Source organism: Glandiceps talaboti, chromosome 7 (assembly GCF_964340395.1).
Source record: "Glandiceps talaboti chromosome 7, keGlaTala1.1, whole genome shotgun sequence".
NCBI lineage: Eukaryota > Metazoa > Hemichordata > Enteropneusta > Spengelidae > Glandiceps > Glandiceps talaboti.
This window is the reverse complement of record NC_135555.1, coordinates 21,020,506-21,047,248: the sequence shown is the minus strand read 5'-3', so window position 1 is coordinate 21,047,248 and position 26,743 is coordinate 21,020,506. Positions and strand designations below refer to the sequence as shown.

The window sequence follows — 26,743 nt, the reverse complement described above, 5'->3', positions numbered from 1 at the left end:
TTTTAAAATGGCATGTTTGGTAAACCAATTGCCTCTGATATACAGGATATGGTTTAGAAATTCATTGCCATTAGAAAGATTTTTTACATACTGGTTACAGCATCGGAAATCAGGGTGGGGGCTGGAGATGTTTTGTTAAAAAAATTGTTGAAGGTCAAAAGTGAAAAAAATACGGACAAACTCAAAATAAAAAATGTTTGCCTGGTATGAGCTAGAAAACGATGGGATGCAGTGTGGAAAACTAGCTAAAATATCAAATTTTTTTTAGAGACATGTACTATGTCTCTGATGCTGCCACGTATGTCAGTGGCACCTCAACTACCAAAGACTCTTGTTTGAGGTTTTTGTTGTTGACAAGCCAAAACAATACAAAATTAATCAAATTACTGAGATCATAAATAACCTCAATGAATGACTTATTTTTGGATGGAATGGTGTATTTTATAAATGAATAGTGAGGATTTTTCCTTTATGTTAGTTTTCTAATTCTGTTGTCATCATCAGGAGAGTGTATTGTTTTCAGTGTTACCACAATATGTTAACTTTGCATCAGAAAGCAACCTTTCATCATGATCAGTCAATGAATTTCATGTATGTATGTACATGTATGTATGTATGTATGTATGTATGTATGTATGTATGTATGTATGTATGTATGTATGTATGTATGTATGTATGCATGCATGCATGTATGCATGTGTGTGTGTGTGTGTGTGTATGTATGTATGTATGTATGTATGTATGTATGTATGTATGTATGTATGTATGTATGTATGTATGTATGTATGTATGTGTGTATGTATGTGTGTGTGTATGTGTGTATGTATGTATGTATGTATGTATGTATGTATGTATGTATGTATGTATGTATGTATGTATGTATGTATGTATGTATGCAATGAATGGAATTCTTTCAGATAAACTTGTTTTGAATACAGGCGCACCTCAGGGCTGCGTGTTATCACCAGTGTTGTTTTCAATTGATACTGATGAAATGAAAATTCAAGATCCAATTGCAAGTTTGCTCAAATATGCTAATGATATGGCACTTGTAGGCCTCCTGTTCAAAGAACAATCTCTAAATGAACAGATTTATTTTGATCATGTAGCAACCCTGCAAGACTGGTGTAAGTCAAGTTTACTGGAAATGAACCTGGCTAAAACTAAGGAACTAATAATAGAAAATGACAAACGTAGTGTCACATTTGAACCGGTTGTATTGAACGGTCAGACTGTAGAAAGCGTTGAGTATTTCAAATATCTAGGTTTGCAATTGGATCAAAAGCTAAATTTCACTGAAAACACTAACTGTATTGTTAAGAAGGCCATGCAGCGTATATTTTTACTGAGGAGGCTACGGAGTTTTGACATCTGTCAAAATGTTCCTGAAAAGGTATACAAGAGCCTTATAGAAAGTAAGCTAACTTTTAACATTACAATGTGGTATGGCAACTTGAGTGTTAAAAACAGAACTAAACTGGTACGAGTTGTAATTTTGGGCGGGAAAAATAATTGGTAAGAAACAGAGTCAGCTCTACGACCTCTACAAACTGTCCGTCCGCAGGAAAGCCCAAGGAATTGTTAGTGATACCTCACATCATTTATACCAAGTGCAATAAGCATATTGAACTCTAACCTGTGATTTTAAGCTTCTGACAATGTTTATTTTAAAGATCTACACTGAATTCAAAGAATACTTTTATTGGAAGACTGTAACTGTATTTGTTACTGTAATTATTTTAGTGTGTATATGTATATTATTGTAAGATTGTAACTGTGTTTGTGTTACTGTAATTATTTTAGTGTGTATATGTATTTTAATGTGCCTTTTATATTTTGGTGAAGCGAAAGGAAAATTTCCGTAAATGGACAATACAGTTATATTCTATTCTATATTCTATTCTATTCTATTCTATTCTATTCTATTCTATTCTATTCTATTCTATTCTATTCTATTCTATTCTATTCTATATAATTTCTGTTTTATGAGCTCTTATTATCGACGTCCAGACTGGGGTCGCAAGCAATTTCATTAACATTTCCTACATATTACACCATGTGTAAAACATTGTATCTAATGTCGTTACGAGGAAACGTTTCCAAACTTAAAACGAGACCAAAATATGTATAGTCAATCAGGTAATTTGGTACATCAGTGACATGACTGGCATACAACAATAAATCATTTGCGTTACATTAATTATGTTACATTAATTAATATTAATATTAATATTAATATTAACTTGGTTTTCACCAGTTGACTCTATATACACATGTACATTCGCTGAACGTTATGTCGTCAACTAATCAAAACCTCAGGGTATAACATGCCCAGGGGGTGGTTTATTACAATTTTGCTATGAATGTTTTTTTGTTGTCAACATTTCAGAGCTCAAAAACATGCTGTAATATAAACATTTTTCCACTACTGGAAAAGTGACATTGATTGATAATAGAAGAAAATAGAACAAGACTAAATGAATGTATTTGTTGTGATACGTGCATTCATGCTATTGGTGCAATACGTTATCAAATGAGAAAACATGAGACCCAGTCTATCAGTTCAACCTATAACTCCCAGGGTGGACACCACTTCACTGCAAGAGAGAACCATGAAGTTACTCGTGGTGATAGACATTCTGATATGTCTCTCCATTGAATGGGTATGTGTGTCTTTGTTTATTTAACAAAAAATATTTCAAAAGAAAAGTGTACTTTCAAATCTTCATAAATTGGGCCTTGCCACTTCAGTTTCAACAAGTTTCACTTGAAGGTAGTCACCAGAAATGATTTGAACTGAAAGTGCTGCCAAAGGATAATTTCTCAAGACAAAAGGCCATATATATATTTAGTTAACAGAGTATTTTAACCATTATATAGTATTCGCAACTAATTGTGCTACGCTACCATTTCACTTTCAAAATCTACCAACGAATAATTCATTGATTCAATTCATGCAGCATTCAGCTGTACATTATTCCATCAGTAAAACTTTTAAATAAATACATGAAGAATGAAACCATTATGTTATCCCTATGCAAATTGATAGGCAAGGTCTTCATGACAAATATGTGTAGTTGAGCAATTTCGCTCAAAGATTAGCATTACTTTACAGAATCAGATTCAGAATCAGAATCAGAATTACTTTATTCATCCCACCAGGGGAAATTAAAAAGACAATTCTTGCAGGTAAAACAAAAATAAAAGCAAAACAAAAGATAGCATTACGTATATTACACAGGCATACTAAAAACGATAGCACGGTCGCGGTACTAAAAAGGACGACAGTAGACCTGAGATAGCAGATGGGACGAAATGCGATTTAAAACGATTGGTTTTTAGCTACTGGACCACAGTATGTATCTACAACTCCTTGAAATACGACGGTCGTAGAATTCTGCATAGAGTGGATGGGTATGGTGTCCAATCCATGACAAAATTACAACTCCTCATTTTGCTATTCTTATTTCAATTTTACAACTCAAATATCTATTTTTCTGTTCCATATTCCATTTTACAATTTTCATTTCTGAATGAAATTTTACAACTCAACTTTCCATTTTTTAAATCTGTATTCTATTTTCCATGTTTAATTCTGTATTCTATTGTACAGTTCGACATTCGATTACTCTGCTTCCTGTTTCATTAGACTACTCATTCCCTTCCCATCCTATGGTGTCCAATCCATGACAAAATTACAACTTCTCATTTTGCAATTCTTATTTCAATTTTACAACTCAAATATCTATTTTTCTGTTCTATATTCCATTTTACAATTCGTCATTCCAAAACGAATAAACATAATAGTACTCCACCGCACGACTTTTCCCCCGAATCTTTCGTTCTGTCACCTCTAAATAAGTGGAAACCATCGATGTTTGCATGTGTTTCCGATACATTTCTGTTAACCAAGTGTAATTGTAGCACATCATACTACAGGTACGGTATTCATGTTAAAATTTGACACAGGCGGCAAGTTCGTCGAGCGTGTTTGGTAAAGATTGAACGTTACTTGTTATTATTACGGGAGACAAGGCCCATACCTTCTTAAATTTGCTTGTATTGTTGCCTAAGACTCATAGTGGTCTGAGCCTCAGACCACCTCGTCTACCTCTTTTCTTCGCTTTCCTTGGCTTGATTGGCTCCAGTTCCTCTGGGAGGTTAAGTTGCAGTTGTCTCATAGAAAACTGTGTTGGCCGGAGCAGTGAACACAGTTCCGTCATTGTGTACTGGATGGCCGAATTCAGTGACAAAAGGAGAGAGTGACTTTGACCCTGTACAACTACACTTTTTGTCATAAAACCTTAGCATTTGGGTGTTTGAGACACACAATTCTTGTTTGAGACACACACAATCCTTGTTTGAGACACACTGAATCCTGGTCATAAGAGCTTAGCATTTGACGTTTTATGCTACAATTTACTCTAAAACAGAACACATCAAAAGATGCGTTAGTCGGAGGTGACTTCTTTAAAGCATCCTGCTTTACACACAGTTACAGTTTCGTGTGGTGTCTAAGACACACTAACTTCTGGTCTGTCGAACAGAGTAAATTGTTGACATTAAGTCCCAAATGCTAAGCATTTATGAACATCAGAAGATGCCGCTTTCCAAGTTGAAGAGAGCGCTCTAGCAGTCAGTAGACGTCTACGCGATGTCCGGTGTTTTCGGTGACCATCCCGCTTTCCACTGATGTTTCTCGCGATCGTGTCTCCTTTTTAACCCCTCTCTCGCTGTCTTTTCGTAGAGTAGGTACGTCCAGTGTCTACATCAAATTTTAAAAAGTGGTGTATGATACGCTCAAACTTCAATGATTCATCATCCAAATTAGGTGGTACTCTGCCGTGATAGCAGCCCTGCTTGCATACGGAGTAAGTCGTCCATTGAGCGAAACGCGTACACCGTCTGCGAGCATGACCACCATGAAAGTGACTCTTCAGAATTGCAATATCACAATATATGACCTGTTTTCTTGGTCGCGGTACAATGGATGTTTCGCATCTCGTCGGCCATCTAGGTCCGTGATGGAATCGTAAAAAGGGGACACTTTTTCAGATCACCCTCGAGCTCCGAGAATATGGGTACGATGCCCCATTTCTCTCTCTCTCTCTCTCTCTCTCTCTCTCTCTCTCTCTCTCTCTCTCTCTCTCTCTCTCTCTCTCTCTCTCTCTCTCTCTCTCTCTCTCTCTCTCTCTCTCTCTCTCTCTCTCTCTCTCTCTCTCTCTCTCTTTCTCTTTCTGTGTGTGAAGGAACTTCCCTGATGAAGGGTCACGTAATCCAGGACCGTGTGCAGTGTATAGATTAGGTGTCGTTGAAGGTATAACTCTGGATTTATACGCTACGGGGTTTCGTAGAAATGCAGAGCTAGTTGAAGGTAAAACCTCCCGTTATTTTCTCCCAGATTCATTATTTAAAAAAGGGGGTGGGGTTCTATTTTATTGAAATATTGACTGGAAAAGGGGAACATATGAAATTTCGCTAACAAGCCGGGGTACCCACCAGTCCATGATCGAGAGACTGCCACTGGTGGTGTGTGTTTCGAACAAGGATTGTGTGTGTTTCAAACGAGAATTGTGTGTGTCTCAAACACCCAAATGCTTAGGTTTCATGACAAAAAGTGTAACAGCAACACCAATAAAGTAAATAAAATGACAGTCTTACAAACGGAAGCCATACTTAGTTCTTGGCTGGCAAGCTTAGTTCAGGAAATTATGTAGACATTGAACAAAACCGAAAATATTAGGAAGCTTGAACTGTCTGTGCAGTTACATGAGAAGCGCCACCATATCCTCGACAAAACTACATAGCGAACGTGTAAGTGTTTGAAATAAGGGGTAGACCATAATTTTGATTGGGGGGGGGGAGTGCGGATTTGATGGAGGATTTGGACCCAACAACATTTTTTTATTTTCACAATGACAGCAATACTGACAACCCTAGTCCAGTGTCTATCAATAATTGTTTTTATTTCTTTGGCGGTTGAATACATACATACATACATACATACATACATACATACATACATACATACATACATATATACATACATACATACATACATACAGACTGACAGACAGACAGACAGACAGACAGACAGACAGACAGGCAGACAGACAGACACATACATACATACATACATACATACATACATACATACATACATACATACATACGCACGCGCGCACACACACACAGACACACACACACATATACACACAGACGGATGGACGGACAGACAGAGACAGAACCAAAATATAAATACTCGAATGCTAATTATGACATGCTTTTCAGATTCTTCTGATTAAAATAGATGTTAGGCTGATATTAAGTGTTATATTTGTTGTTTTTTTTACAGGAGGGCGTTAAAACTGAACATGCCAAACGAACCAGTAAGTAAAATATACTTAGGGGTAAACCATTTGATGGGGGGGGGGGGGGCTGGAGGATTTGAACCCACCAACAAATATTTTCTTTTCAAGACAATAATTTTTCATTCGATTGCAAGTAGACAACACATTATTTTTGCCAAGTAGGGGTACAGCAAATTTTTAAAACAATTTAACTTTTTAGTTTTGAAATTGAATTTGCTCATAACAGAGACATACATGATGAATGTAGCTTATTTCACAAGTAAGGTAATAATGAAGCAATGCAGCTTTAGTATTCCATAAGTAGCGAGTAAAATTGGAAAGTAGGCAGTAAAAATTGAATAGAGGTTTTTTAAGGGAGCAAAGTTGAGAAGGAAACAGGAAGGGGGGCGGGTCCACCCTCCCACCCATGGTGATTTTTGAATTTCAACGACTAACAATGTTTTCTGGTACTATTTAACCCGTCGAGGTAGTAATAATACGAATCAAATTTGAAACAAAATACAAGGGAGCAGTGTGGGATGGGTACCCATAGAAATTTCAAGAACTAGAAGAATGATTTGTGATGCTATTTAACTTGCCAAGGTGGCAACAATAATAGCTAAACTTTGAATAAAAGTACAAGAGAGCAGTGTGTGTGTGTGTGTGTGGGGGGGGGGGGGGTACGGGAGGGGTGTTCCCCCTATTGTCCCTCGACATTTTTGAAATTTAAAGACTAAACGAGTGCTATCTGGTGTTATTATAACATGTTAAGCTTATAACAATACCCTTTCCTGGAATTTGAATTCAGAAAATTAATACCGAGAAAAATCCTCAAAGTATATTTTGCATGCCATATCATTTAAAATTACTCTATCAGTATGAAAAATTACGGGGTTCATTCAAGGTACTAAGTTAGGTCAGTAATCTTAGTAATTTGAATTGCTGGTAGTTTTTTCGGTTTGTTTCAGCATTTGCCAACAGTTAGTATAAAACCCTTTGACAAGAAACTTTAAAAATCCTATAGTAACTTGTATAACATCTTTTGGAAAAGATACACAATTTAATTTATAATAAACTTGGTATTTTGCAGCATTCGATTCTGATCATTATTTGGTGGAACTCTTAAGCTTCCAGCTCTAGGTTGTAACAGTAAACTGTCAATATTTATTTAATTCCACGTCGTATAGTTTTTGCATGTTATTCCAAAGTTCATTTATACTATTCTGTAGTTTTCTAATATATCTATCAAATCCAGTAAAATAAGATATCAGTTTATCATTCAAAAAGTATTAAGACTTTGTCCTATGATACCACTAATTCATTTCTTAATTGCTTGGTTTATAGATTGATTATTGCTAGTTTTTGTTTTAATAATGGGTTTTAGATAAAAAATACCTCTTACAAGTTGGCACGAACATGTGCTTATCAGAGGAATATTATGAGGTCATTAGGCCAGAAAAAATAAAGAAGCTGTTCAACGGGCCCGACCTACCCATAGTTTTGGCATTTCATTTTTCCTGTGGTGATGGGCAAAATATCCTCATGTGGGCTTTGCATGTCAGTAAAATGCACACTTTGTTTCAAATTAAGGGGATTTCTTTATATTTTCTACAAATTATGTAATATCTTATACAGTGGTTTACTTGGGTCTGATGATGCATGCAAGAGTGAACTGAGATTAAACTAAGCTGTTGCATATATCCAATGTGCACTAAAAGGAATGAGCAAAACTTTACGACCATGCGAAGGGGGTTGAGCAGTCATTGGGCCATCAAAATTCTGATAGTCTGAAAGTCTTGAAATGTTTTGCTCTTTATTCATGATACTTTGGAACCAAATTAAACTACAGAAGTCATTTATCAAGTGCACATCCTCAAAATAGATTTCAGCTTTGCCACAACAAAATACACTTTATAGCCAGATAATATGTACTGTATATAGTATAATTGTCTCAATTCTTGTATTTTAATACCATATTCAAGCATTGTAAGACTTCAAATTATGTCTATGGTTTGATATTTTATGCCTCTAAATGGCCTTCTACATTGTCTTATTTTCAAAAAAGTTTTCATCTTTGGAGGTGTCTCCTTCCAATCTGTAGCAATCTTGGTGATAATTGTCTTTCTCCAAAAACAAGATTGAGAGTGGCTGGCTGAGTACATCCCTGTATAGGTTAGAGCTCATTATGAGACATCTCCTTATGCATGTGAAATCCTTATCCTTTGTAAAGTAATCTCGTTTGGAGTACTATTGTAGTTGGTTATCACTGTTATTTTTATGCATCATTGTACCATATAATTTTATATCGCCACTGTAGTGTAGGTGACAGAAGGGATGGCTAAAATAATTTTTGAGTTTCATTTGGTGGGTCTTAACATTTTTTGGACAGGAGAGGGTGAAAGGAACTACAAAATTTGTTTAACTGTAAATTGTGTACATTTCCTAACTGTACAACTGATGGAAATCGAATGCCATACAGAGAAATTGCAAGAGCAAAATTACTGAATAATTAATAGGTAAATTCAACTTGAAATGTTTTGCCATCATTATATATATGTCTTGTATTTACATCCTTGTCCAACATTGTAAAAAAAACAAAAAACAAAAACGACCTACCTACCCAATATGATGGGTTAGATTGCCCGTTGAACAGCTTTTTAATTTTTTGTGGCCTTACCCGACAGCGCTTCTTCGTTCGTCGTATCGCTGTGAGGGTAGAGTTGACTTCTCAGACAGAGGGCCCTCTGTCACAGAGGTCGCAGAGCCTACAGAGCTTAGACCCTACATCAGACCCTGAGAGGTTACTTAATATTGTCCAAATCAATCATATAGTAGAGTTTAAAGCTATCCTGATGACCTTTTCATCATGTACGAGTTAAAACGTCCATGTATGAAGATGTACACGAACGAAATATTCATGATAAACTTGTAGTAATTGTGACTATCGATCAGAGCTGAGACTGCGCCCTCAGCCTACCTCAGAGCAAAGTAGTGCGCTATATTTATGTTTATTACATTTACTTGTGACCACGTCTACGTAATTCCCTACTGAAAACGTATTTACAAATAAATTTTAGACTTATTAGCACATGTATATTAAAGTTTGTTAAACAAGACAGACGACAACAGAGTTTGACTTGCAGTGATACATTCTAAAAAGAGTGTTCGGTCTTGCCATCATGTCGGACGAAGCGAGTAAGTGTTCTTTTCTCAGCTTTGTCTATTTTTTATCCTGTTGTACTGTATCATTGAGTATAGTGCAAGTGTCATTGGAAGATTCTAGTGAATATATGTAATCGGAAACGCTAAATCGATCGGTTGAAGTCAACTCTACCTTTTCGGCATTGCATATCTGTATGTGCACTTCATACAGAGATATCTGACTACATTTTCACTAAGAATGAAAGACCATCAATATTGCGACCGGTTCAGACTGTAAAATGTACGGTGGCCTACAAGTGACATAGGAACAATACATTTGTGGAAGAAATAATTAATTTTTTTAGAAAGCAAAATATTTAGTACAAGGATAAAAAATTTCTTTTATCGGACAAAACTTTATTTTTTGGTTCAAAATATAAATATCAAAGCAAAGAGTTCAAATTTGTAAGACAAAAGTTCCTTTTACAAAGCAGAAAATTTAGTTTTGATTTGGAATTTTAAAAGTCTGTCCTTGGGATGTAACATTTTTACACAAAGTATTTAAGTTTACGCTTGAAAAATAAAAGATTCATTTAAAGAATTAAAAGTTTATTCCTGGGAAAAATATTTTTGGGCCTCACTAAGTAAAAATCTTGTTATGGAAATAAATGTTCTGCTCTGGAAAAAAAAGGGCCTCACTAAATAAAAATCTTGTTATGCAATTAAATTTTCTGCTTTGGGGAAAAAATTTGGGCCACACTAAATTACAATCTTGTTATGCATATAAATTTTCTGCTCTGGAAAAAAAATTGGGCCTCACTAAAAAAAATCTTATTATGCAAATAAATGTTCTGCTTTGTAAAAGGAACCTTTGTCTTACAAATTATACGCTATATAGTTTGATAGCACCTTGACAGTAAGAGGTAGGGGGAAGAGCTTGAGACTGGGATGTGTCCATAACATGTTGGGGGGGGGGGGTCCTGGGGTGTCTCCCCTAGAAGCCCTGGATGTTTTTTCTTTACTGGTAAAGCCAATTTTAGGCTATTCAGACCTTTCAAACAATAACCTCCAAGCTTTACAAGACAGCACCATCAAGTATCAGAATCTCTTCTTTATAACTTACATAGGGTTAAAATATGTTCTTAAAAAGTTAAATGGCACCATTATAATAAAGGTCATCACATCTAATGGTAGTATCATTGGTAGGGGAGATTTGGAGTATTAAGGCAATTTTAGACTATCTTGGCAAACATTTCACATCTTTAAAAGACAATATCATCTCAAATTAGCATAGGGTGAAAATATTAAGAAAAGTTTAACACCATTATGACAGTAAAAAGGTTGGTGCATCTGATTGTTGGTTGAATGCATGAATGATCTCTGGAGGTGAGGTAGTCCTTGGGGTTTCCCCCTGGCAGATCTGGAGGTTTATTTTGTTTTTTAAGGCAACTTTTAGGTAATTCATAGTCTTTGAGGTAATATTTCCAAGCTTTGAAAAGCTAACATAAAACTAAATTTTAAATGAGTTTCCCATGTCACATAAAATGGGCCTGTAACATTGGTATAGGGGCATTAATATTGCATGTATAGTAAAGTCACTGATATGTTAGAGAACTTTAGGTGGTCATATACCTAGTGTATAATAGAAACTGGAATCTGATGAGTTGTGGTGATTTGTAGTGTCAATCACATGTAGTGTCCAAAATAGAAAGTGTATTAATCCCTTCTGACATGTCCATGCTGAAGAGTAGAACAACTTAGATTAACTTATTTTATAAACTATTTATGAAGATTACCATTACGAAACCTTCAAGTTCACTTTTGCCCCAAAGTGCAATATAAGTGAAGCATTGATTGTGAAACAGCCAAGTACTTGCATGACATGTTCTGTAACTAGAGTGGTAGCTAGGTAATTATACATGTATATGTATATGTATATGTAGTTATGTTTAAACTCTTACATGAAGTAATATCAAAGAATTGATGTCAGAAACAGGGACAAGAACAAATATTTACATGACCACGTTTCAGACAAGCCTATATGCCATTGTAGAAAAGGATTTTTTCATCCATCACATTCCAAAACACAATGACCCCCCCCCCCCATCAACAACAGCATGATCCCCCTACTGACAATTTCAAAAGCAGGGCGACCCCCCCCCCTACCAATCCCCCAAGGCCGAAGAAAACTTTAATTCCAAAACTACTTTTAATAGATGTATCTTGGGGTGTATAGGTAAAGAATGTTAATCATATAATGTTCTCATCAGCGATATGAAAATTAGGTGTATTTTGGTCAAACACTTATATTTCAAAAAAATAATTTGACACAATTGGCCCTGGCAACAACCAAATGCCAGTATATTTTACTAAAATAAAAACATTATCCGGTTCGTAAGTGAGTAAACATTCAAAACATGTATGTAAATATCATTAGCAACCATGATCACGCCCATAGCAACAGCCAATGGTGGTGTATTTCACAAAGATAACAGGGATTCGTACACAAGTGAACGAACATTCAAAAATGTATGCAAATATGTATAGCAACATGACCACGCCCATAGCAACAGCCAAATGATCGTGTATATTGCAAATATAACAAGGCTGGATAGCCAACTGGATAATCATTCAGCAAATCAACACCTATACCTAGCATGGATCAGCATGTGGATAAACATTTATTTTAACTGTACAGTTGTACTACATTGGTGCTATTTATGTTATTGAGACTTTAATGTGCTTTAGTGCCATGCAACTACAAAGTGAACATTCTTTCATTTGTAGATTTCACGCGATTTTCTAGATATATTTGCATATAGGGGTACAAAACAGATTCCATAAAAAGTAAAATTGATTTTATAGGATGGGAACTAAAATGATTGAAAACCCCTATCCCCCAACTAAAGAATTTACTTTTTTATCCTACATTGAACTATTCATCTCGCCCCTAAGTGTGACCATATACATACAAGATAGCTTGTATATATATATATATATATATATATATATATATATATATATATATATATATATATATATATATATATATATATATATATATATATATATATAACTCGGTGAGTATCAATCTGCTAAGACAGTGCTCTATACCGCAGTGGAAGAGCGTAATAGTTTTGGTAGTACTGGAACTCTTTCTTGGTTGTAACTCGGAGTTTCACGCATAGTGCGATCATCAGACAATTCTGAGGCCTACTCTCTGGGTGTGCTGTATATATAGAGTGTAGACAATAGAAATATCATCACTATTGTCTGTGTCGGTGGGTTGGTGTTGTATGTGTGTCATGTTGCTATATATATATATATATATATATATATATATATATATATATATATATATATATATATATATATATATATATATATATATAGTTTGGTGGTTCTGGAACTCTTTCTTGGTTGTAACTCGGAGTTTCAGGCATAGTGCGATCATCAGACAACGTTGTCTGATGCCTGAAACTCCGAGTTACAACCAAGAAAGAGTTCCAGAACTATCAAAACTATTGCGCTCTGCCACTGCGGTATAGAGCACTGTCTTAGCAGATATATATATATATATATATATATATATATATATATATATATATATATATATATATATATATATATATATATATATATATATATATATATATTGAGCTGCTGTCAAGTTCTAATTGAAGAAAGTTTCTTTCTTTCAGTAGACCTCGGAATTACTGAGGGCTTTCTTGGTTGACATGAAAAATGCTAACCTAATGTGTTTTTTTTTTGTAAATCACAGCGGACTGTCTTGTTCTTGCACCTGGCGAAGAGCAATTTATTACATCACCAAACTATCCCTCTGTTTATGGTAATAATGAAGATTTTGCTGCTTGCGTACAAGCAGGCACCAATGGTCTCCTGTACTATGAAGTCGTTACTTTCGAAACTGAATGCGACCATGATTTCTTAACGATCAATGGAAACAGACAGCCTTGTGATGAAATATCCTCAATTTGTGGAATTGAGGTTCCTTCCAATAATCTTGAAATTACATTTAAGACTGATGGTACAATAACATATAGTGGTTTTAGTATCAAGGTATGGGCAACTGGTAAGTGTCTTGATAAATGTTTGACCGTGAACAATAATTGATCAGGTAAAGAAAAAAATTTGTTTTCGATAACACGATTTCATAAAATAGGGTAGGCACGTCGGATTTTTAAAAAAAATTTGCTTTGACTCCAAAATATGATACTCGTCATAACGTTTGGTTAATGTAAAAAAAGTTATACTCCGTTCCGACCCTTCCCCATTTTTTTCAATTGTGCTCTCAATTTCATTTAGCGGACACTTTTTCAGTTAACAGGACACTTTCGACACAAAGAAGTGTATGCATACCGTTAATCCATGAAAGGAACTGTCCGCTACCACTGCACTATAAACCAATGTCAACCAGATTTAAACTGAATGCCTCCGTAAGGGAATCACCAATTATGCAAATTAAACTTAAACAAGTATTGTTTTTGGACAAGCGTGCTTTCTTAGGTTAATGTATGTGTCAAATCATACAGAGTTTTAAGAGTGCATGATACAGCTTAATTACTGAATATCGTTCATTATTCAAAATACTCATTAAAGGTAAAGTTGTAGCAACAAATTCATAGGACAGGTGTGTATTATTATGGTTGATATATGTATCATATTATACGAAATTTAAGCTATAGCAACAAATTTTATAGGAGATATCCGCTTTGTTATGGTTAACGTATGTACTAAATTATATTGAAATTGATCTTTAAGATACATCAACAAACTTTACATGACATATGGAACTTGTTATAGCTATCCTATGTACTGAATTATATTGAAATTGAAGTATGAGCTCTTAGATATAGCCTAATTACCGAAAGTAATTAATTATGCAAATTATTCATTAACGCTGTAAGATACATCAACACATTTTATAGGACAAATGTACCTTGTTATGTTTAACGAGTACACTAAATTATATTGAAATTGAAGTATGCAGTCTTGATTTATTGTGTACCAAATTTCAGTATAATTGAGTCAGCCGTTTTTAAGAAAATGATGACACAGCCAGACAGACAAGCATACAGACAGACAGACACACATACACAGACGGACATCCCCCTTTTAATACCTCTCGTACCCTTACGGGAGGTAAAAATAAAACTGTCATCAGCTTATTAATCATTTGAATATGCTCTGTCCTCCAATTTGTCAACTGTTACAATGCAACAACACATGCTGCCCTACCTAACACTGTGTTCTACCATGCCTAATTCTGAACCTGTCATTCTGAAAAGTGTGTGTAACACAGTACCTCAAGTTCTGTAACTATCAATCTAAATACATGCTATATAACCACTTCACTACAAGGTGACTTGTGCAGAACGCAGGTGTCCATATATAATTTGTTAATTGACATGACAATGCATATGTGCACCAAGGTTAGTGACAGAGCTATAGGTGTGTAAAAACGGAAATACTGTTTGAATTGGGGCTGTAACTTTGTTACATTACGAGTCTTTGCCAGGCTAATGGATTTCACACTGAAGGTTTGGGGGAAATATTGGGTTATTTGGTCGAGATATGCGGGATGGGATTTATATAGTGAATTTTGTAATTAACATCATGTACGAGGTTATGTAACAGGGCTGTAGATAACAAGGTTGACTCTCGTGTGAAAAACCTTAAAACTCGTTGAATTCGAAGTATGACTTCATCATACGACAAGTTCACGGGCATTAACTGATAATAAACATAAACTTGTAGGTAAAGCTCCATTATTTTGTCTGATGCTGCGCCTTGGATACAATAATAGAGCTTTACCCAAGAGTGTCCGATTATTTTCAGTTAATGGCCGAGGACTTAACCTATGTGTCATGCATGTGTAGACTGTGTTATAGTTTATAAAGGCCTAGTTTCTCTCTGGAATATGATTTTTTTTTACCAAAGATGAGGCAAAGAAATGAATGTGTACACAGAAATAGAAGGAAATGTTTACCTTTTTTTGCACGCAAGAAATGTTTAGGATTGGGGCTTATACTAGGGCCGGTCGAGTTATGTTATCGGAAACATACCCTTTTTATGTAAGCCTAAGCTAATATGTAGGCGAATTGTCTTCGGAAAGATTGCCTGCAAAGATAATGTTTAAAGATATTTTCTGGTGCAATTAGGTATAATTTATATAAAGAGTCTTCCAAAGATAGTAGAATGAATAGACTTTGACAGGTTTGATCATTCTCACGTTTAGTAGATTCAGTAGAGCACGGAAGTATACTTCCATGAGTAGAGACATATATACGAGTAAGCATATTTCTCATTTAAACATTCTATCTTTCAAAACTTGCATTCGGGAACACGTTGAAGTCATACATGACCAGATTTAAACTGAATGCCTCCCGTAAGGGAATCACTAATTATGTAAATAACTCATTAAACTAAAAAAATTATGGTAACAGGCTTTGTTTATGGACAAGCGTGCTTTCTTAGGTTATTGTATGTGCCAAATTATATGGAATTTGAAGAGTACCATATTATACGAAATTTTAAGCTTGCATTTTTAAGATATAACCTAGTTACCTAAAATCACGCAAATTTTTCATTAAAACTGACTGCAAGCTATATCAAATATTTTATAGGACATATCCGCTTTGCTATAGTTAATGTATGTACTAAATTATATTGAAATTCAAGTATGCAGTCTTAAGATATAGCGTAATTACCGAAAATTAATTATGCAAATTATTCACTAAATCTTCAAACGAATTCAACAGCTTTTATAGGAGATATGCACTCTGTTATGTTTAACGTATGTACTAAATTGTATTGAAATTGAAGTATGCAGTCTTAAGATATAGCCTAATTACCGAAAATAATTAATTATGCAAATATTCATTAACACTGTAAGGTACATCAACTCACTTTATAGGACATACACAATTTGTTATGGTTACTGTATGTTCTGAATTGTTTTGAAATTGAAGTATGCAGTCGTAAGATATAGCCTAATTACCAAGAATAATTAATTATGCAAATTATTCATTAACACTGAAAGGTACATCAACAAGCTTTACAGGACATATGTGATTGTTATGGTTAACGTATGTACTAAATTGTATTGAAATTGAAGTATGCAGTCTTAAGATATAGCCTAATTACCGAAAATAATTAATTATGCAAATATTCATTAACACTGTAAGGTACATCAACTCACTTTAAAGGACATACACAATTTGTTATGGTTAATGTATGTCCTAAATTATGTTGAATATGAAGTATGCATTCTTAAGATATAGCCTAATTACCAAAAATGATTAATTATGCAAATTAGTCATTAACACTGTAAGGTACATCAACAAATTTTATAGGACAAATGTATTTTGTTATGTTTAACGAATATACTAAATTATATTGAAATTGAAGTATGCAGTCTTAAGATATTGCGTAATTATTTGATTTCATTAATATGCAAATTTCTCTAATTAAACATTAACAGATCTGGCTCAAAACCTAATCAGGTCTAGTCATTACCCGAAAGATTATTTATTCTAAATTTCATTACAATTGATCCAGCCGATTGTTAGAAAATGATGACACAGACAGACAGACAGACAGACAGACATTCCCCTTTTAATACCTCCCGTACCCTTATGGGAGGTAATAAAAACGTTTGTGCTTTTCGATTATAGAACTAGAGACAGCCTATGGGGGCACGTTCAGCTCATATTTGATGAATATATTTCTTCGTCTAATTTGTAGAACAAGACACAGTCTCAAGTGATTCCTGTGCAGTGCTTACACCTGGTGAAGAGCGAATGATTACGTCACCAAACTACCCCTCTAATTATGATACCTGTGTAAATATGTTTACTTGTGTAAAGCTAGAGGGTGATGCCAATGTTCGCCTGTACTATCGAGTCACTGATTTCGAAACTGAATGTGGCTATGATTTCTTAACGATCAATGGTAACAGACAGCCTTGCGATGAAACATCCCCAAATTGTGGAATTGATGTTCTTTCCAAGACTCTTGAAATTACATTCATGACTGATGGTACAAGTACATATCGTGGTTTCAGTATCAAGGTATGGGCAGCTGGTAAGTGTCCTGATAAGTGTTAACCTTGTGTCAGCTCCAATATCTTAATTATGATTTTGTTCTTAGATATATTCCTTAACGCAATGAATTCGTGTAACTTAGGATTACGTTACACGTGTCCCCTTTCAGCTTTCTCTCTTTAGAAAGTAACTGGCGGGAGCATGTACGTTCAGTTCACATTTGATGAATATACTTGTTGTTTAATTTGTAGAACAAGAGACAGCCATAGCCAGTGATTCCTGTGTAGTGCTTACACTTGGCGAAGAGCAAATTCTTACGTCACCAAACTACCCCTCTAATTATGATAACTGTGGAAATATGTTTACTTGTGTGAAGACAGAGGGCAATACGATTTTGGACTATGAAGTTACTGATTTCGAAACACAGTGTGATGTCGATAACTTAGTGATAAATGGTAACACACACACATGTAATGAAATATCGCCATCCGCCGTTCCTGTACCTTCTCGGAATCTTGAGGTGACTTTTCACACTGACGGACAGATTGTAAATCGTGGATTCAGAATGAGAGTATGGGCAAGTGGTAAGTAGCTCGATCAACTATTTTTTTTTATATTACTACAAACGCAAGTTTTCGCTCGCACTATAACAAATGTACTAAAAAGGAGACATTAATTGCATTTGATATGATAAGTAACTATCTGTATCTGTATCAGTAGAATACAGTTATAAATTAAAACCCCAAAACGGAGTATCGCTTAAACATATACAGATAGGTTGTGGAGGAAGCTGATAAACATGTTGGAAAATGATATTTAGGCTTTGTATTGACTGGATGTTTGTAAGATGTAAACAGGGGCAAAGTGTTCCATTCAGGGAATGTTTTGGCACGATTCGAGTACAGGTATGAATTTTTTATCGACAGAAGGCGTTGATAATGTAATATCGGGAGATGGTCTAGACAAGCATGGGACAAGTGGTGGAAGAATACATAGTGTCGACTGGAACTAATTTATTTCATATTTGGTACAAATGTGTCAATCTGGTTGTAACTCTGTGTTCTTCAAGTGATTTCCATTCCAAATGGTTAACATGCTTTCGGCAATGGATTTACGTTTGTAATCATGGAGAAAGTAAATTTGCTGTTTTTCATTAAACCCTTATTAGCTCCTCTTGACATACCTTGAAAGAAGGATTCCATGTTGTGCAGCAGTATTTAACCAAATAAGTCTTACTAGGGTGATGTTGGATGTTTCGTTAACTTTTACGGCTAGAGTACTAGTTGTAAAAGTAATCATGACCCTGCAGCCCAAGTATGCTGCTGGTTTTGCGTGTAATGCCTATATATGGATGGGACGGATGGTGATTGACTATTGAAATTGGCAGCTTGTTTATAATTTGGTAATTGTGCGGACCAGATTGTGTTTATTTATAACATGCATTGTGTGTTATTTGGCGATATTGAACATCCCATGCTTTTATGTACCTAAACCGTGAGTTGGGGGTCAACGTCTTTTGTTTTCATAATTGTTAGCTATCATTAATATTAGTGTTTGTTAAATATTTATCTCTATAATATGCAGTTGTTACCAAATAATCTGTTGTTTGGCGAAATTTGTTCTCGACTGGTATGTCATTGATGTACAAATAGAAACATCAAAGGTCTAACTACTGTTCCCTACGGGACTCGCGATGAAACCTTGGCTTCTTTATAGATTGACTGTCATTACTGATCACTCCACACTCAGTGATGATGTTCACAGTTCTGTAAGGTATTATGGCGCGGTATGCGTGACATCATTACGGATAATTTATTTGATTCGGCAACTACACTGTGGACAACTTATTTTGCTCTTCGATAACTTATTTGACTCGACTACCGGGTACTACATTTTGGACAACTTATTTTGCTCTTCGATAACTTATTTGACTCGACTACTACATTTTAGACAACTTAAATTGCTCTTCGATAACTTATTTGACTCGACTACCAGGTACTACATTTTAAACAACTTATTTTGCTATTCGATAACTTATTTAAGTCGACCGCTACATTTCATTTTCAACAACCTATTTTACTCTTCAATAACGTATTAAAACTCAACTACATTTTGGACTCTTCGACAACCACATTTCATTTTCGACAACTTCTTTTGCTCTTCCATAACTTCTTACATCATTTCTCAATTGTGTATTCACCTACACATTCGCTATGTGTACATCTCATTCAGTTATATGACTTTTTCTTCTCTTCCATAACTAATTTGCTTACACATTCTCGGGAAAAATAGTCCAAAATATACTCAGTATTAATATCAGTGTACACAATTTAGCATCCATTGTGTCTTCTCAGTGAACATGTGTCCTTTTGCAGCAACGTCATTATACGTCATACACAATCTGCCATTTCGTCAAAGAGCATCGTCAATATTTTGTGTAGAATTTTGAAGATTAAACGATGGGTTCACAAGATGCTTAACTTGGAAGCCAAAATTATAACCACTCAGGCTCCCATCAAGATTTGTCGCCCAAATAACACGTGATCACTAATTTTGTATCGGCCCATTGGCCTTCGTCCGAGACAATTCCAAGTATATGCAATTGGTGTGTGACAAATTTTCAGCTTTTCGCTGCAAAAGGTCGATATCAACAGAGTCCATGCAAGTATCACCCAGTATACGAGTAAACTTCGAGTGCGAGTCTGATTTAATTAATTATATCCCGTACATCATCATCAGTAGGACTCGCCACATTCACCATAACTTACTTCCCCTTCCTAGTGGCTTATGCTTTGATACCCTTGAGTTCCAGAGTATAGAAGGCCGATACGTGATGAATATGTATTTCCGGGTCGTGATTCAACGACACCCCTATCCTACTGAAAAGCTATTCTATGAATAATGCACGTACCCCCCCTTTTTTAAGGAGAAGGTGGTTTTATATTATTATATAGTATGTTACTAGCTTTTCTTAAATATTTTATAAAATTCCCACTTTAGATTAGGTTGTCTTTATCATTTATGTATGTATGTATGTATGTATGTATGTATGTATGTATGTATGTGTGTATGTATGTATGTATGTATGTGCGTGCGTGCGTACGTACGTACGTGTACATGTGTGTGTGTGTGTGTGTGTGTCTGTCTGTCTGTCTGTCTGTCTGTCTGTCTGTCTGTCTGTATGTATGTATGTATGTATGTGTGATATGATTTCCGAATGGTACATAGCCTTGCCTTGTTGTTTGGTGATCTAATTCAATTTTCTTACCCTCTTATGAACTCAGTGTTTTTCTTTTATATACTACAGATCTGTGTATTCATCTTGCACCTGGTGAAGAGCAAATTATTACATCACCGAACTACCCCTCTAATTATGATAACCAAGAAGAGATGAATGCCTGTGTGGTAGTAGATGGTGATGCTATCCTGCACTATCAAGTCACTGCTTTCCAAACTGAGTGTAACTATGATTTCTTGACGATCAATGGCAACAGACAACCCTGCAATGAAATATCCTCGAGTGACGGTGTTGAAGTAACATCTAATAATCTTGATGTGACATTTACGAGTGATAATTCAGTCGTAAACCCAGGTTTTAGTATGAGGGTATGGGCAGCTGGTAAGTTCTTGTAACCCCAAAGATGTTGATGTTGAAATGGTGTGCTCATACGAAATGTCACTGTCCTATGCCTGAACAAAGTCTTGTTAGATAGTGTAATCTAATTTGAATAGCATGTGTATCACAGGATGCTATAGAAACTTTAAGGTATCGTATAAATGATGGCTCTTATCGAAGGTTACTAACTTTGACATTGCAGAAAGAAAATCATAATACCAGTATTGAGTTATCCTGAACACAATGTGTTAAGCCTCCCTCCTCGAATTTGTATATATAACACATGTATACAAATGTACACAGAGATTGTGATAATAGTAATAAGATTGTTATTTAACACGACCATAGACACAATTCAAGTCTGGGCGAATAATAATAACAGAGACACAACATACAGAGCATGATCCTTCACCCACAGACGTTACACATGGACCTGGTGATTTATATGGCTTCAATTGTTTACTTCCTAAGTGATAATCAACATGTTAACTTGTCTGCTTCTACATCCCCACTATGCACGGCACCGCTATAACAGTTTTCTTTTGCACTTGAAGTTATCTATGTGTGTGTGGAAAACAAAGGGTCTCGAGGTGAAACACCAAGGCATCTTAATTTCTCCTGTAAGTATCAAAGCGAAACCTGATCCTTCAGGAAGGACACACTTGCTATGAAAAGAGTATTACGGTATGGGCTGATTGGCTTCAGCCCCACACACGGTGTAGGCCTACCTAGTGAGCCCATCACTTGTGACATCTCTCATACGTTGTATAGCGTGTTGGCAACCAATTTCTCAATGTTGATGGGCATTCCTTGATCAGCGTCTGTTGGAGGTTCTGGACATTGTCAGATTGTGGCTGCCTGCTGCTGACTTTCTACCAAGCAAATCTAGACATGTTCTACCGCATTCTGCATGCTGTTGAGCCATACATTCTCTAATATTTCTTGTATTGATCCAGATCTGTTGGGACTGTTGAAAGTCTGTTATTATCTTCAGGAGCATCTCATAGCCGCAGTGTCTTCCCAGAAGGAGCAAGCGTCTCTTTGATATGTGGTTCGACATAATTTTACTAGTTTTATCACGATGCATATATACATTGTTTATACATGTTCATGGGATTGGGTCTTAACTTTGTCTTCAGAGTATATTGGAAGTTAAAGTTCAAAATTCGTCAGATTCCCATGTTTGCATGACATACCTTTATTTTATTAGTTACAACTTATTAAATCGCATCGCGATCATTCTTATCCATCCCAAGTTCCCATCACCATGAGGAATTTGGTGTATTTCCTTGACCCCATATTTCACTTACAATCTTTCGTTAAGTTTTGTATGATCGCCCGTATTTACTGGTTAGGTTTCGTACTGTGGGACCCCGAAGCATGCATGCGTTAATCAGATAAACCACTGTGCTTTAACATTGCCTCGAAGTGTCGAAATGTAAAATCTTAGTTGGTTACAATTTAAACAGGGGAATATAATTTCTTCAATCCTTTATTTCTGAAGATTTTCTTCTTGATTTGTATTTCAGGCAGACAATTTGTAAGCTTGGGGCTATTTGTCTTGTGAAGTGCACAGAAGAACACAACCAAGTTTTCAAGACTATTATAATAAAAACACTTGGAATTATTAGATTACAGTACAGATTGTATAATTCATTGTGCGATGACGTCAGGTACTCTTCCAAGCTTGTGTATTTGACGTTCTTTTGCCAACATCAAATTAACAAAATTGAATAACATGTCGATCTTTTCATCAATAGAACCGGTGGCAACTACAGAACAAAGTGATTCCTGTGAAGTTCTCACATCTAATGAGGAGACAACCATCGCTTCACCAAACTATCCCTCAAATTACGAAAATGGTGCAAATAAGGCTGCATGTGTGACATTAGAGGGTGATGCTAAACTTTATTATCAAGTCACTGATTTTGATATAGAATGTGGCTATGATATCTTGACTATTAATGGTAACATACAGTCATGTAATGAGGTCTCAACCAGCGGACATGAAGTACCTTCCAAGAATCTTGAGATAACATTCACCAGTGATCAATCAGTTACATATAACGGATTCAGTATCCGAGTATGGGCAGCTGGTAAGTAAAATCGAATTGATATTAAAACCGTGGATCATGATTATAAAGTTCAGGGTATGGCAGGTTATTAAACTAAAGTTTGTGTCGAAATATTGCTGTTTATATCATAAAGAAAGCTTTGAAATCAAGAAATTTGTTACTCCCATTCTTTACAGAGGGACGTCAAATTCTTCGCTCTTGCTCTTACTAATCTAACTGTTTGTTTGCATATAATTTCAATGCCGATGATGGGCAGTTGGGTCTGATGATCTCCGATCATTGTTATTTTGCATTGACATGGTGTCGGATATATCAGCTTTCATGATGATTGATTTTGTCTAGAAACCAATAACTATTTGCTCGTGATTTTTGATATCACAGTAACAGTGCCAACCACTACTCCGCCAAGTGTCTCGTGCGAAGTCATCCCACCAGATGAAGAGCGAATTCTGACGTCACCTAACTTTCCCTCTGACTACGACAACGATGTACATATGGCTGCCTGTTTCGGAGCAACTGAAGGTGTTAGTATGTACTATCAACTTACCGATTACGAAACGGAGTGTAATGTTGATGTCTTAACGATTAATGGTAACCAACAGAGTTGTAATAAGATCACCACTGGTGACGGAACTGAAGTACCTGACAACGACCTTCAAGTCACATTTACCAGCGATGGTTCAGTTGTATATCGTGGATTCCGTATGCGAATATGGGTACCTCGTAAGTCACCCGTTTACATTATGTGGGTTAAGATTGCACCATGCCCAAATTTTAGAAGGCGTGTCAAAGTCTGCCTTAACACTACAACTTTCAGGATTTAAGTGAAGGGGTTTGCAGTAATATTTTGCAATTATACAACAATGTTTTAGCAAATCAAGTGATAAAGTTCACTTTTTTTTCATTTCGCTTCCATTAACTTTTGTGTAAGATTCAAACAAAAAATATACGTAGATGCTCTAACAAGTTTTGTTGGAAAGGATCATAGGTTTTACTAGTTCTGATGGCCTTACAGCAGCTGTAAGGGTTTTGTTCACGTCACTATACCCAGATTTGATGGTATCACACTTCATAGTTTTATGAACACTTTCAAACAACTGATAACGTTTATTTTTTAACAGATATACCAGTGCCACCGAGTGACTGTGACAAGTATGTTGAGCTTACATCCGGTGAAGCTCAAATTGTAAAGTCAGGAAACTACCCGTCGCCGTATGATCCATTCGAAAGTAGCACAGTGTGTTTCGGCGCATGGGGCAATGCAATTCTGCTGTATGAAATGACCGATTTTGATGTGGAATGTGGCTACGATAATGTAACAGTCAATGGTGACATACAGGCCTGCGATACCATATCCGTTGGAGAGACTATCGCAGTAACGTCGACATATCTGAAAATATCCTTTGAAAGCGATTGCCAAGTTGAAAAGAGAGGTTTCAATTTGAGAGTTTGGGCAGAAGGTAATAATCTTGACGACTTTGTTTTAAGGCCTAATAACAAAATGTGTGGTTTCGGTTACGGCCAATTTTAAAATAGGTGGGGTAGGTAGATATTTTATTTTATTTTGTAATATTTTTTTCTATGTGAGTGTCTAGTTCAGGGTTTCCATTGCTTTCCAAATGGTCTCTGTGTTGTTTATTCCTTCCTATTATATGTACAGACAATACAGATTGGAAGAACAGTTTTATTTTGTCTTTTAAAGTTGGTCAGTTTCCGTATCCACTATTTCTCGTGAGACTTCACACAATTTTTGCGATTTTAATATTTTTTTCTCGAATACGTAAAAAACAGTTAGGGTCGGCAGTGAAAAGCTAGGTGGGGTCGGGTAACCGGAACCAAACACTTATTTGTTTAGGCTTACTTATCATATGAAGAACACGATAATGATGTAAACTAATTTCATATCGATGAAGTGCTTAAAATGTACACACTTTTAAAGGGCCACCAGTGCAGTTCAAGCAAAACATCAGCCACTTTCTAACAACAAAGTGTGAAGACCAGAATTGTTGCATGAAAAATACTCTTTAGTTGTTCAGGAATAATGGTATAATTTGGAAACCATTCATATTTGAGTAAATTGTTTACGTTATTTGTGGCTAATATCGGCTAATTGTTAGATTACAAAGATTGAAGTGAAATTAATAAAAATGTAAGCAAGTGTTTCAGTATGCTTTAACCGTTAACTGTACAAGTAATAAGTTTTGTGAATATATTTGTTTTTTTTTTTAAAAGAAGAGGTCTTGTGTGTAAAAATGTGAATATAAATTAGTGTTTGTGTGAAAAGAATGTGACATGTACAAGTGTGTATGTGTGAGTTTGTTTGTTTGTTTGTTTGCTTATTTTTCTGTAATGTGTTCTAATGTTACATATAATCTTTTTTACAGCTGAATGAAGCTAATAGTTAATGACGACTTGGTTGCAGAAATCGACAACGGAAAGAAATAACTGAGTAGTTAACGATTAATTACTGGACGAAAATTAAGTTCATTAAGAAACTTAAGTCTTGTGGAGGGCATATGCATTATGGGGTGATAGGGTTTAAGTTATGATAAAATTTACCGTCTCTGATGTCTCGACAATATATACAAGTTCAATAGGGAACTTGCAAACCCACCATGTTTAATGTTGCATCATGGGAAACGTGATAATAAATACTAATCAATTAGCATTGTAAACAATATTGTTACATTGTTTATAACCAGGAATGATCAATTCATAGTCACCCTGATCTTTGCGGGAGGTATATTTTATCAGTAGCTCCAGATTAGGTATTACGATAACCATAGATAATCCCATAGTCCTTTGCGTCTGAGCATGCTCAGTTTGGATTGCAAGTTCCCTATTCTCTCGTCATATGGGAGATTTCATAAATGTCAAAAATGATCAATAGGAAGGATTTTGTAGGGAATAGTCGAAACGTCTCCAATTAGGAAAAGAAGATAGTCAAAGACACGAATGCTGCGATAATCGATAATGTTGTACTCCAAATGATTGTGATCAGTGTAGAATAGTTATCACGCTAGCAGGAACTGTCATGTAATTTAAAGAATTGTTTCAAGACAGAACAATGGAGTCTTTTATTTTGATTAGCAAGTAGTAAGATGCTGCCACCTACGTTCAGATTTTGACATGTTACTTCACAATCTCATAAAGACATTAATAAATGGATACTGTTTAGCGTTTTTACTTGGGGGGATTCGAAGGGCACTTATGTGGTACATGGTATTGGGTTAGTTCTAAATTGCCTAGTAAGAAATAAACTTGGTCCAAATATATATGATATGGCGTCATTTTGTATGTAGATTCAACTGACATTTCATGTAAACTCATGATGAATTTTTGAAAACCTTTTGAAAGTTGGGTTTTGTTGAGACTATCCAGTTTTCTTCTTTGTGTGTGTGTGTGTGTGTGTGTGTGTTTGTTTGATTGTGTGTGTGAGTCTCTATCTGTCTATCTATCTATCTATCTATCTATCTATCTATCTATCTATCTGTC

At 35.5% G+C, this 26,743-nt stretch overlaps 1 protein-coding gene across 1 annotated transcript; it reads left to right on the top strand.

Moving 5' to 3' along the window:
• Positions 1-2,574: 2,574 nt before the first annotated feature.
• LOC144437650 (cubilin-like) lies at positions 2,575-26,473 on the top strand. The gene is made up of 10 exons (XM_078126640.1): positions 2,575-2,663; positions 6,356-6,389; positions 13,273-13,584; positions 17,259-17,597; positions 17,809-18,141; positions 20,865-21,176; positions 22,934-23,269; positions 23,630-23,971; positions 24,370-24,708; positions 25,633-26,473. The coding sequence occupies exons 1-10, from the start codon at positions 2,613-2,615 to the stop codon at positions 25,638-25,640; spliced, it is 2,406 nt and encodes an 801-aa protein (XP_077982766.1). The 5' UTR covers positions 2,575-2,612; the 3' UTR covers positions 25,641-26,473.
• Positions 26,474-26,743: the final 270 nt, after the last annotated feature.

Coding starts and splice junctions, on each gene's coding strand:
- LOC144437650 (XM_078126640.1), top strand. CDS start 2,613: ATGAAGTTACTCGTGGTGATAGACATTCTGATATGTCTCTCCATTGAA. Junction 6,390..13,272: donor TGAACATGCCAAACGAACCA/GTAAGTAAAATA, acceptor TGTAAATCACAG/CGGACTGTCTTGTTCTTGCA. Junction 21,177..22,933: donor TATGAGGGTATGGGCAGCTG/GTAAGTTCTTGT, acceptor TTTCATCAATAG/AACCGGTGGCAACTACAGAA.